This window comes from Suncus etruscus, chromosome 2 (genome assembly GCF_024139225.1).
Source record: "Suncus etruscus isolate mSunEtr1 chromosome 2, mSunEtr1.pri.cur, whole genome shotgun sequence".
NCBI lineage: Eukaryota > Metazoa > Chordata > Mammalia > Eulipotyphla > Soricidae > Suncus > Suncus etruscus.
Genome location: NC_064849.1, coordinates 40,709,305 through 40,722,034, shown reverse-complemented (window position 1 = coordinate 40,722,034; position 12,730 = coordinate 40,709,305). Strand labels below are relative to the sequence as shown.

Sequence of the window (12,730 nt, the reverse complement as noted above, 5' to 3'; positions counted from 1 at the left end):
ACAGAACTTTACAAGAAAAAAACATCTAACCCCATCAAAAAATGGGGAGAAGAAATGAACAGACACTTTGACAAAGAAGAAATACGCATGGCCAAAAGACACATGAAAAAATGTTCCACATCACTAATCATCAGGGAGATGCAAATCAAAACAATGATGAGATACCACCTCACACCCCAGAGAATGGCACACATCACAAAGAATGAGAATAAACAGTGTTGGCGGGGATGTGGAGAGAAAGGAACTCTTATCCACTGCTGGTGGGAATGCTGTCTAGTTCAACCTTTATGGAAAGCGATATGGAGATTCCTCCAAAAACTGGAAATCGAGCTCCCATACGATCCAGCTATACCACTCCTAGGAATATACCCTAGGAACACAAAAATACAATACAAAAACCCCTTCCTTACACCTATATTCATTGCAGCTCTATTTACCATAGCAAGACTCTGGAAACAACCAAGATGCCCTTCAACAGATGAATGGCTAAAGAAACTGTGGTACATATACACAATGGAATATTATGCAGCTGTCAGGAGAGATGAAGTCATGAAATTTTCCTATACATGGATGTACATGGAATCTATTATGCTGAGTGAAATAAGTCAGAGAGAGAGAGAAAAACGCAGAATGGTCTCACTCATCTATGGGTTTTAAGAAAAATGAAAGACACCCTTGTAATAATAATTTTCAGACACAAAAGAGAAAAGAGCTGGAAGTTCCAGCTCACCTCAGGAAGCTCACCACAAAGAGTGATGAGTTTAGTTAGAGAAATAACTACATTTTGAACTGTCCTAATATTGAGAATGTATGAGGGAAATGTAAAGCCTGTTTAGGGTACAGGCGGGGGTTGGGTAGGGAGGAGGGTGATTTGGGACTTGGGTGATGGGAATGTTGCACTGGTGATGGGTGGTGTTCCTTTTATGACTGAAACCCAAACACAATCATGTATGTAATCAAGGTGTTTAAATAAAAAAAAAAAAAAAAAAAAAAACAAAAAAAAACAAGTGACCTGGGGCTGGGCGGTGGCGCTAAAGGTAAGGTGCCTGCCTTGCCTGCGCTAGCCTTGGATGGACCGCGGTTCGATCCCCCGGTGTCCCATATGGTCCCCCAAGCCAGGAGACTCTTCTGAGCACATAGCCAGGAGTAACCCCTGAGCATTACCGGGTGTGGCCCAAAAACCAAAAAAACAAAACAAAACAAAAAACAAGTGACCCTAAACAAAGTATCATAAATTCTCTTTGTTAATTTATCTGTTCATACTTATGCCAATACCACACTGTCTTAATAACTATTACCTACTAGGATGTTTTGAAATCAGAAATAAGAGTCCCACAATTTTGTTCAAGAATGATGTGGGTAATCTGGGTCCTTGAATTTCCATATATTTAGGATCAACCTGTCCAATTCTGTAAAAAAACAAAAAACAAAAAGGCAGCTAGAATTTTTGGAGGGACTGTATCAAATCTCTAGGTTAATGCAGAGAGCAATACTACCACCAAAGTACTATTTAAACTTGGAAGATTTTCATAAAAAAATCTAATATCCTTCAATAATTTTTTTAGTTTGGTTATATGCCTTTTGATATATTTATTTTTCTTTTCTTTTCTTTTTTTTTTTTTTTGGTTTTTCGGGCCACACCCGTTTGATTCTCAGGGGTTACTCCTGGCTAAGCACTCAGAAATTGCACCTGGTGGGGCCCGGAGAGATAGCACAGCCGTGCTTGCCTTGCAAGCAGCCCATCCAGGACCAAAGGTGGTTGGTTCGAATCCTGGTGTCCCATATGGTCCCCCGTGCCTGCCAGGAGCTATTTCTGAGCAGACAGCCAGGAGTAACCCCTGAGCACTGCCGGGTGTGGCCCAAAAACCAAAAAAAAAAAAAAAAGAAATTGCCCCTGGCTTGGGGGACCATATGGGACGCAGTCCTTCCTTGGCTAGCGCTTGCAAGGCAGACACCTTACCTCTAGCGCCACCTTGACGGCCCTGATATATTTATTTCTAAGTAATACAATAAATTTGCCAGTGGGTACAGCTTCAGAAACAAAAGACAAATCTATACATTTTCATTATTAATTTTCTTTTATCCAGGAAAATTTTTTAAAGTAAGAGCCACGTCCACTGGTGCTCATAGGCAAGGGAGCACTTCCTGCAATATTAGATAGTCACATGGTACTAGGGAATTAGACTCAGAGCCTGGCAAACACTCTTCTCACCTGAGCCACTTCCTCATCTCATATTGATTACCTTCTTCTAGTGTTCATTGTTAATAGACAGAAATACATCTAGGGCCCGGAGAGATAGCACAGCGGCGTTTGCCTTGCAAGCAGCCGATCCAGGACCAAAGGTGGTTGGTTCGAATCCCGGTGTCCCATATGGTCCCCCGTGCCTGCCAGGAGCTATTTCTGAGCAGACAGCCAGGAGTAACCCCTGAGCACCGCCGGGTATGGCCCAAAAACAAAACAAAACAAAACAAAAAAAAAAGAAATACAACTAGCAGGGCTAGAGCAATGTATGGCAGGTAGGGGGCTTGTCTTGTACCCAGCAGACTTAGGTTTATCCCTGACACTTCATATGATTCTCCAAACTCTGTCAGGAGTGATCCCTTAGTGCAGAGCCAGGAGTAAGCCCCCCAAAAATAATAATTAAAAATATTACTATCTTTAGTACATTGATTTTGTAACTTGGAATTGCTACACTTATTTATGAAGTATTAAGTTTTCATTAAAACTTCTTAAAATACAATATATAAAGATCATGTTATCTTGCAAAAGAAACAATCTTTTATTTTTGTTTGTGGACCACATCTGACGGTGTTCAGGTTTACTCCTGGCTCTGCACTCAGACATCAGTCCTAGCAGACTCAGGAGACCATATGGGATGCTGGACATTGAACTTGGGTTGGTCACATGCAAAGCAAGCACCCTACCCATTGTACTACCACTCCAGCCCCCAGTTATGGTTTATTTTAAGGGTTCTTTACTAAGCTAAAAGTTCCATTCTACTTTTCTATTGAATGTTTTTTATTTCAAATGGGCATTAGTTTTTGCCAAAGCTATTCTTTTCTTCTTTTATATCCAGTGAAGTAAAATAATTTTATTGAAGGTAGATAATAATTCTATAAAAAAGACTATGGGATTATTCAGAGACAGAGAAAAAGATGAAAAGCCAAAAGTAAAGGTGCAATTACACACCCAGTGCTGGGTTGTAGGTAATCCCACAGTGACTTGCTGCCAAAGGCATTTTTCTGCATTAATTTAGTTTTTGTATAGTGACTGTGTAGGTTTGTCCTTTATTAAAACATTATTATACAGATTAATTTTCACATATTAAACCAACCTTGCATTCCTAAGATAAAACCCACTTTTTTATGTTTCTAATCCTTGAATATGCTGCTGGATTTCATTAGCAGGTAGTATGCTTTTTGTTGTTGTTGTTGGAAGTGTCTCTCAAGAAATGGTAGGGAAGGCCAGAATGGTCCCTCTTGGTATTCTTGGCTAATTGGACAGTAATTCAATACATGACCCAAATATACAATACTGCTCAGGACCTGCCACTGGACGTTACCTGGGACACTACCTGCTTTAAGGGGGACCTAAGGCTGCACATGGCATGCTCACAAGACGTGTGGTGCTGAGGAATGAACCAAGATGAGCTGTATATAAGTCATGTGCCTTAACCATTGTAGTATCTGTCTAGTCTGATTTTTATATTTTGGTTTTCTGCCACATCCAGCATTGCTCAGGGGTTTTCTCTTGGCTCTGCACTCAGGAATTACACCTGGGGGGTTGGGAGATAATATGGAATTCTGGGGATTGAACCTGGGTTGGAGCATACAAAGCAAGCACTCTACTTACTATACTATCGCTCAGGCTCCATATGTTAAGAATTTTATGTGTAAGTCATACTGGTCTGTAGTTTCCTTATAAAATCCTCTATTTTATTTCAGTATTTTTGTGACTACCAAGCCCCCCCGCCCAAATAACCCTCCTTATTTTTTTTTTTTTTTTTTTGGTTTTTGGGCCACACCTGGTGACGCTCAGGGGTTACTCCTGGCTATGCGCTCAGAAGTCACTCCTGGCTTGGGGGACCATATGGGACACCAGGGGATCGAACCGCAGTCCGTCCAAGGCTAGCGCAGGCAAGGCAGGCACCTTACCTTTAGCGCCACCGCCCGGCCCCACCCTCCTTATTTTTATTAAGGTAATAGTCTTTAAAATTATTTAGGATATTGTCTCTTTTCTATTTTTTGGAAGAACTCGTAAAGGAATGTTTAATCTTCAGTTACAAAATTTGTAAAAGGGCTGGAGTACCAATATAGCAGGAAGGGCTCTTGCCTAACATGCAGCCAACCTGAGTTCAATCCCCAGTACTTCATAAGGTCACCTGAGCCCACCAAGAATGATCCCTGAGTACTGAGCCAGAAATAACTCCTGAGCACTGCTGGGTGTGCCCCCATCAGAAAATAAAAAGTTAACAAATTAGTAGAGGTCTAGAGAGATAGTACAGGAGTAACCGGAGCACTGCTGGGTGTGGCCCCAAAAATTAAACAAACAAAACAACAAAGAACAAATTGGTGTCACTGATTTTCTCTATTTTTCTAGGGTTCCTACCCCTGCTTTAATTTTTATTATTTTCTTCCTTTCTTCATTTACTTTTTGCTTTCTTGTTTAAGTTTTGATATATCTGTTTCTAGTTCATAAATCTTGAGGATTTGTAGTTTGTTTTTTAATAGGGGAAGGAAAACCTAGAAAAACCTAGGGCTTTACCTCTGTACTTGGGAATACACACCTGGTGATATTTGAAGGACCATTTACAGTTGTCAAAGTGTAAGGTAAACACTTTAACCCCTGTATTCTCTCTCAGGCTCCTAGATAGAATTTTATTGTTCAATTTTGGGCCATACCCAGTGGTGCTTCGAAAGCACTCGAGGCAGGCTCAGGGACCATATGGTGTATGATGATCAAACCCAGGTTGGCAGCATGCAAGACAAGTAAAATATCCTACATCCTACCCAATTACTATCTCTCCATCTCCACTACACAGTTTTTTAACCCTCCCCATGATACCTCTTAATCATTATACATGAGTATGATATTTAATTTCTATACAGCTATATAAACCTTCCATTTTTTCTTCTAGTAATGGTCAGAAAACTTACTTTGTAAGATTTCAGTAGTTTCAAATTTACTGTTTATTTAGTTTTCATGACACATCTAGTGGCGCTCAGGGCTTATTCCTGGCCAGCTCAGGGGACTTTATATGGGGAGTAGGAGATATAGCACTGGCAAATGAGCTACTATCTATACTATCACTCCAACTTCAAATGTACTGATTTTTTATAACAGGTTATCATATAGCCCATGTTGGCAAATATTTTAAGTGCATTTGAGAATAATGAGTAATAGACACATTTAAAATAAAGGTCATTCCTTTTATTTTGGTGGGGACCACACCCAATGGTGTTCAGGGGTTACTCCTCGCTCTGCACTGAGAAATAGCTCCTGGCAGGCTCGGGGATCATTTGAAATGCTAGGGATAGAACCCAGGTCAGCCACATGAAGGCAAAGGTCCTAATGCTGTCCTATTGCTCCAGTCGCTCATTATTTAAATACAAATAAAAGTAACAAGATATCTCTTCACACTTTTGAGAATGGTATATATATAGTGGTGAAAGGATTAGTGCTCAAACACAATACATCTGAAACTCAATCATGAATAACTGTAATCACAGTGATTCAATAAAAAAGTTATTTTTAAAAAGTCATATGTAAGTGTTGGAATTGCTGGAATGTGGAGGAAAAGGAACCCTCATATACTAACGATGGGAATGTAAATTAGCCCAGCTTCTTTGAAAATAGTATGGAAAACTCAGTCCATTAAAAAAAGGATGAAGAGGGGCCGGAGAGGTGGCACTAGAGGTAAGGTGTCTGCCTTGCAAGTGCTAGCCAAGGAAGGACCGCAGTTAGATCCCCTGGCATCTCATATGGTCCCCCCAAGCCAGGGGCGATTTCTGAGCGCTTAGCTAGGAGTAACCCCTGAGCAACAAATGGGTATGGCCCAAAAAACAAAACAAAACAAAAAAAAGGATGAAGAAAAAACCAGGGGCTAGAGAACCAGTTTAATGGGCTGGAGGACAAGCTTTGCATATGAAAGTACTGGTTCAATCTCTGGCATTTTCCACCCCAGCACTACCAGAAGTAACCCCAAGTACTTCTGGGTTTGGCTTAACCACCCCCCACGTGATCCATCAATTCACCCCTACATATCTATTCAAAAAACAGTAATTCAAAAATATACATACATACATACATACATACATACATACATACATACATACCCTTATAAGTGTCAAACAACAGATAATGGATAAAGGAAATATTGCATATGTATGTATATATGTGTATACACACACACACACACACACACACACACATTACATTCAGCCCCAAGAAAAAGGAAACCCTGGCATTTGGAACAATACAGATGAAACCAGAGGGGGGCATGTTAAAGTGAAGCATGTCAGAGGAGAGATATAAGTATCATAAAAATCATCACATTAATCTGTGGGATATAGAGAAGTAAAGCACAAGAATAGAAAAACAACCAAGAAAAAGAAACTCTTTCTGGAGAGATAGCAGAGCGGCGTTTGCTTGCAAGCAGCCAATCCAGGACCTAAGGTGGTTGGTTCGAATCCTGGCATCCCATATGGTCCCCTGTGCCTGCCAGGAGCTATTTCTGAGCAGATAGCCAGGAGTAACCCCTGAGCACCGCCGGTGTGGCCCCCAAATGAAAAAGAAACCCTGAGGCAGGAGCAGTGGCACAAGTGGTAAGGTGTTTGCCTTGCACGCGCTAACCTAGGATGGACCAAAATTTGATCCCCCAGCATCCCATATGATCCCTAAAGCCAGGAGCAATTTCTGAGCGCATAGCCAGGAGTAACCCCTGAGCATCACCGGGTGTGGCCCCAAAACGAAAAAAAAAAAGAAAAAAGGAAAAGAAACCTGTTATCTTAGACTACAGAATTATGATTAAAAGAGGAAACAGGGGCTGAAGAGATAGCATGGAGGTAAGGCGTTTGCCTTTCATGCAAGAGGTCATCGGTTCGAATCCCAGCGTCCCATATGGTCCCCCGTGCCTGCCAGGAGCAATTTCTGAGCACGGAGCCAGGAGTAACCCCTGAGCACTGCCGGGTGTGACCCAAAAACCACAAAAAAAAAAAAAAAAAAAAGAGGAAACAAGGTGATTGGAGGACGAAAGGCATCCTATAGACTGTAATGGAAGGACATTGGGATTTTGGTGATGGTTGTGAGAGTAACATGTTTTGAAGATGTGTGGAATTATATTCCCAAAACATTAAAAAAAAAAAAAAAAGCTGAATACTGAATTTTTTAATGTTGAGCTGAATATTATATTGTTGAATTAACTAAATTTCTCCTATAAATTCTGTCACACTCTTTTTCATGCATTCTAAGACTTTTAATCCACCTTTGTCATTTTCATACCTTTCTGATGAATTGATCAATATTCATCAAATTATCTTTTATCTCTTCCAATAACTTTATATTAAGATATTTTAAAAATGGAAAGGAATTATATGCCTGAGTAGTGGAAAAAATATTATTACCTGTTGGGTTCTTAATTACACAGCTAGTAGCTCCATGAAGATCAGCATGAACATAAATGTCCCCTTAAGAAGAAAAATAATACTTTTAAGTTCTATTTCTAAATTTAAAAAATGACTATAAACTTCAGTACTGAAAATCAGGCTTACAAGAATTTCAGCTGCTATAACTTTGGAGGCTTAAAAGCTACTTTGTCAATGTAAGAGAATCGATAGTGTTATAGTTAATAACACCTAGATTGATTAATAACACTTATAAATTAATTCCACATTACTACTTTGAACATTTACTTAACAGGAGGTTTAAGTGTGAATATACTCATCCAGGAACTCTAAACCAGACATCAAACTCTTTCTACCAATTAAGTCTGTCAAAGGAACATAAGGTTAAAAAAAAAAAAAAAAATCTATGTATAATGTGAAAACTGATTCATTTTCTTAAGAGAAAATTCTTTAGAATTTTAATCTAGCTTACCTGGTGTCAAGTATCTTTTCACAATTATTTCATTCTGTTGTTGATCTCGTCCACCTATAATTAGATAGTTCTCTGAGCTAATGAACCACAGAAATTTCTCAAACCTAGCAAATTAAAAGAAAAAATGTTAATATTTGTTTTTGCCTATCTAATATCCTAAATTTGTTCTGTTTCAACAAACAGGACAAAATTAGAAGGTGTCCTAACTGTGATATTACGATAAACTGATCGTTTAATTTCTTTCAAGGAATCAAGTTCATGTAAAGCAAATTGTTTAGGACAATTCTGTTTGTTTTCAGGTCAAACTCAGTGGTGCTCAGATACCTGAAAGTGGTAGGGGACCAAACTGGAGGCAGCCTATACAAATACAAGTGCCTTAAGCCTGGGGCCATAGGAGGGATAGTACAGTGAATAGGACATTTGTCTTGCATTCAGCAGACTCAGTTTTGCTCCCCAGTATCCCAAATGGCCCCGCAAACTCTACCAGGAGTAATTCCTGAGTGAAGAACCAGGAGTAATTCTTGAACATTGCCATGTGTGGCCCCAAAACCAAAACAAATGTCTTAAACCCTAAACTATCTGGTACCCCAGGATAATCCTCTTGTTTTGGAGTGACATCTGGCAGTGCTTAGGGAACTAAAAGGGTGTCAGGGATTGAACCTGGGTCAACCTGAAGCAAGGCAAGCATTCTGTCCCTGTACTATCTCTCTGGCTTCCCTCTAGGATAATCTTAAAAGACTGTTTTAAATTCAGCAATGCTCATGGGCTTCTCAAAACCTGTTGCTTTGGAATCCTTCCTGGTAGTCTGGGGGATAAGGTGCCAGGAATCAATCCCAGGTACCTGACATGCAAACTGTTCTCCCAACCCCAAAATATGTTCTCTCTCTGAGCTTTCTTAACCTCAAGAAACTTATAGTAATGAAATACACAAAGCAAATGTATAAAAATATCATATGCTTTAGCTTTCTTTCATTGGGGCACTGCTTAGGTTTTGGGAGCTCTGTTATAAAAAAAAAAAAAAAAAAAAGGAAAGTTGGGGCCGGAGAGATAGCATGGAGGTAGGGTGTTTGCCTTGCATGCGGAAGGACAGTGGTTCGTATCCCAGCATCCCATATGGCCCCCCCATGACAGTAATAATGTCTGAGCATAGAGCCAGGAATAACAACTGAGTGCTGCCAGGTGTGGCCCAAAAACAACAACAAAGGAAAATTATTCCTCCTGTCTTTGTTAGGTTATAGAGAAATGATTCTTACTCATATTCTTTATGATATAATCTACAATTTAAAAAACTTTTCGGGGCCAGAGAGATAGCATGGAGCTAAGGCATTTGCCTTTCATGCAGAAGGTCATTGGTTTGAATCTCGGCATCCCATATGGTCCCCTGAGCCTGCCAGGAGCGATTTCTGAGCATGGAGCCAGGAGTAACCACTGAACACGGCTGGTTGTTACCCAAAAAACAAAACAAAACAAAACAAACAAACAAACAAAAAAAACTTTTCGGGGCCGGGTAGGTGGCGCTGGAGGTAAGGTGTCTGCCTTGCAAGCGCTAGCCAAGGAAGGACCGTGGTTCGATCCCCCGGCGTCCCATATGGTCCCCCCATGCCAGGGGCGATTTCTGAGCACATAGCCAGGAGTAACCCCTGAGCGTCAAACGGGTGTGGCCCAAAAACCAAAAAAAAAAAAAAAAAAACCAAAAAAAAAACTTTTCACTAAAGATGATAGATTAAGATTAGATTCAACTTTTTAATATTTTGTGTTGAGGAAGGTGAATGGCTTGATCATTCTCAGGTGTTAATTTTGGCTTAATGTTTAGGGGTCATTCCTAACACTCCTCATGGGATATACAATACCGGGATGAACTGAGTCAACCACACACAAGGAAAACACCTTAAACTCTCTATTGTCTCTCCAGTTACTTCATACATTTTTTTTTTGAAAACTGTTTCCCTACAGTTTTAATTACCACTATCAAACAAGAAGCCATGTGATTAGCATGCTATGTTTCTGTATACATACAAAAGTTCAAACAAAACCTACTCTTTTTTTTTTTTTTTTTACCCTTTCTTTTTGGCCACACACAGAGATCCTCGTGATTTACTCCTGGTTCTGTGCTTAGGAATCACTCTGGGGGGCTGGCGAGGTGGCGCTAGAGGTAAGGTGTCTGCCTTGCAAGCGCCAGCCAAGGAAGGATGGCGGTTCGATCCCCCGGTGTCCCATATGGTCCCCCCCAAGCCAGGGGCAATTTCTGAGCGCTTGGCCAGGAGTAACCCCTGAGCATTAAACGGATGTGGCCCGAAAAACCAAAAAAAAAAAAGGAATCACTCTGGGCATTGGGGGACTGTATGTTAGGTGGGGATCAAACCTAGTTTGCTCATGTAAAAGCTTTTAACAGTTAATGAAAGAAGTAGAATGCTTGTCTCGAAAGCAGTCAAGGGGGTGGGAAAGGAGGAAGATGGGGGTATTAGTGGTGGGAATGTGCACTGGTAAAGGGGGGGTGTTCTTTTTTATGACTGAAACCCAACTACAATCATGTGTGTAATCATGGAGCTTAAATAAAGAAAAAAAAAGAAAAAAGAAAAAAGCTTTAACAGTGCTTGTTTACATGGATAATTTTTATTAAAATCAAAACATGTAGAGATTAGGGAGACAGCTCAAGGGCTCAAGCTCATGCCTGACACCTACGGAAGTCCTGGCTCCAAGTCTGATCACTAGTACCACATGGGACCTCTCAGCAGTGCTAAAACGGCCCTGCTGAGTTCCAGCACTGTTGGGTTTAAGCACAACCATACTGCCAGACCCTACAACTGAACTGTTAGGCTGAGAATAACTTGACGTATCCCCCAGGCCCAAGCACTGAGTGGTTATTCTCTTTCCCCAAACATAATTGTTTTTTGTTGTATTTTTTGAGAGACACCTGACAATGCTCAGGGTTTACTCCTAGCTCTGCACTCAGGAATTACTCTTGGTGGTGCTCAGGAGACCATATGGGCTGCCAGAGATTGATCCGAGGTAGGCTGCGTGCAAGGCCACTGTGCTATCATTTCTGGACCCCAAAATCTGTATTTTTAAAAGATAGAACACTTACCAATACACTTTTCTTGCTTTTTGAATAGAAGTAACTGTTTGGACTTCTTTTAAGGTTTGCTTTGTTTTCTTCTCTGCTGACTTGAATGCCTATTTATTTTAAAAAATTTAAAAAAAGCAGTTGAGGATTTAATGAAATATCAAATAGGGTAATGAACAGTTTTTCAAATGTCTTCAAAGAGTGTGTGTGTGTATGTGCACATACACAAAACATACATACATGAGAGAGAATAAAATATTTTATCTCCAGGGACCTGAGAAATAGAAGTGTTTAAGGTGCTTGCCTTGCATGATTTGATCTCTGGCTCTACACACAGTTCCCTGAGTCCTACAAGGAAGAATCTGTGGTGCTCAGAGACAACTCTAGGTTCTGTGGTGTCGCTCCCTGGGCTCCTGCATGCAACTGCACTCAACACATGAGCTTAGCTCTGTTACTCTGCAGCTCACACCCCACCCCTCACCCCCATCTCCCAAACTTCATTTAAACAAAAAAAAAAAAAACAACAATAAAGCCATTGAAGTAGAGGAAATCAATACTGTAAAAAAAAAGATTAGGTACCTTTTCAGCAGCTTCAACCGTCTTTTGTGTTTTTTTAGCAGCATATCGCTTGTGATCGTAATACCTAGAAAAACAGATTTACATCGATATTAAGTAAAACCTTTGTTCTTCAATTTTCTACTACGTTACTTTGATTTGGGGGTGGGGGTGGGGAACCTTGCCTATGGTGCTTGAGAACACTGTAGCCTACCTGGTTATGCTTGGGAGGTCATGTGATACCAGGAGCTGAACCCAAGGCTCAAGGTGGGGATGTGCCCCAGACGTTTATCTATCTCCAAGGCCCATTACTTCTAATTTCCCCTCCACCCCCATTACTTCTAAGACTCTGAAATTAAAACAATTTGTGCATTATGCAACTATTACATTATATGCTGAATATAAAAAAAGTTGTATAATATAAAAAAAAGTTGTATAATATATAAAACAAGGTATTTTAAAAGCATGTTCACCCAAAAGTGGACATAGGCAAAACCTCTTTATATCTATAATAACAAAACTAATTTATCAGATAATACCTTATATAAAGTTTGTACTCAAATTTAAGACTTACTTTTTGGCATTGGCATATGCTGATAGACTGAGATCAACATCAACAAGTAACGGCCTATTTTTCTGAGGCTTCTGTAGCTGTTTATTCTTTTGCTTTTTCTTTTTTCCTTTTGGTGGTTCGATTTCGTCATTGATGTCAACATCAACATCATCATCTTCCTCCTCTGATAATAAGTATGGATTTCTATTAAAAATATTCAATAGTATTTCACTCATGTCAATGACATCACTTTATTGTCAACTTTCCCCTCACTGATAGTACAACTGATTCATGAACTCGAAATAGTTACAACTTTTCTTTTTATGGGTTTTTGGGCCACACCATTGATGCTCAGGGGTTACTCCTGATGTGCTCAGAAATCGCTCCTGGCTTAGGGGACCATATGGGATGCCAGGGGATTGAACTGTGGTCATCCTAGACCCAGGCTACAGGCTATAGGCTA

General features: G+C 40.1%; 1 protein-coding gene across 1 annotated transcript in view; it reads right to left on the bottom strand.

Moving 5' to 3' along the window:
- The window catches only part of NEMF (nuclear export mediator factor), a 66,554-nt gene that overhangs the window by 31,066 nt on the left and 22,758 nt on the right, over positions 1-12,730 (bottom strand). Inside the window, exons 14-18 of the mRNA XM_049767022.1 lie at positions 12,289-12,471; positions 11,739-11,802; positions 11,181-11,269; positions 8,096-8,199; positions 7,624-7,686 (exon numbers count right to left, since the gene is read on the bottom strand). Coding sequence (XP_049622979.1) covers positions 7,624-7,686; positions 8,096-8,199; positions 11,181-11,269; positions 11,739-11,802; positions 12,289-12,471 — 503 coding nt within the window. The remainder of the gene's footprint in view (positions 1-7,623; positions 7,687-8,095; positions 8,200-11,180; positions 11,270-11,738; positions 11,803-12,288; positions 12,472-12,730) is intronic.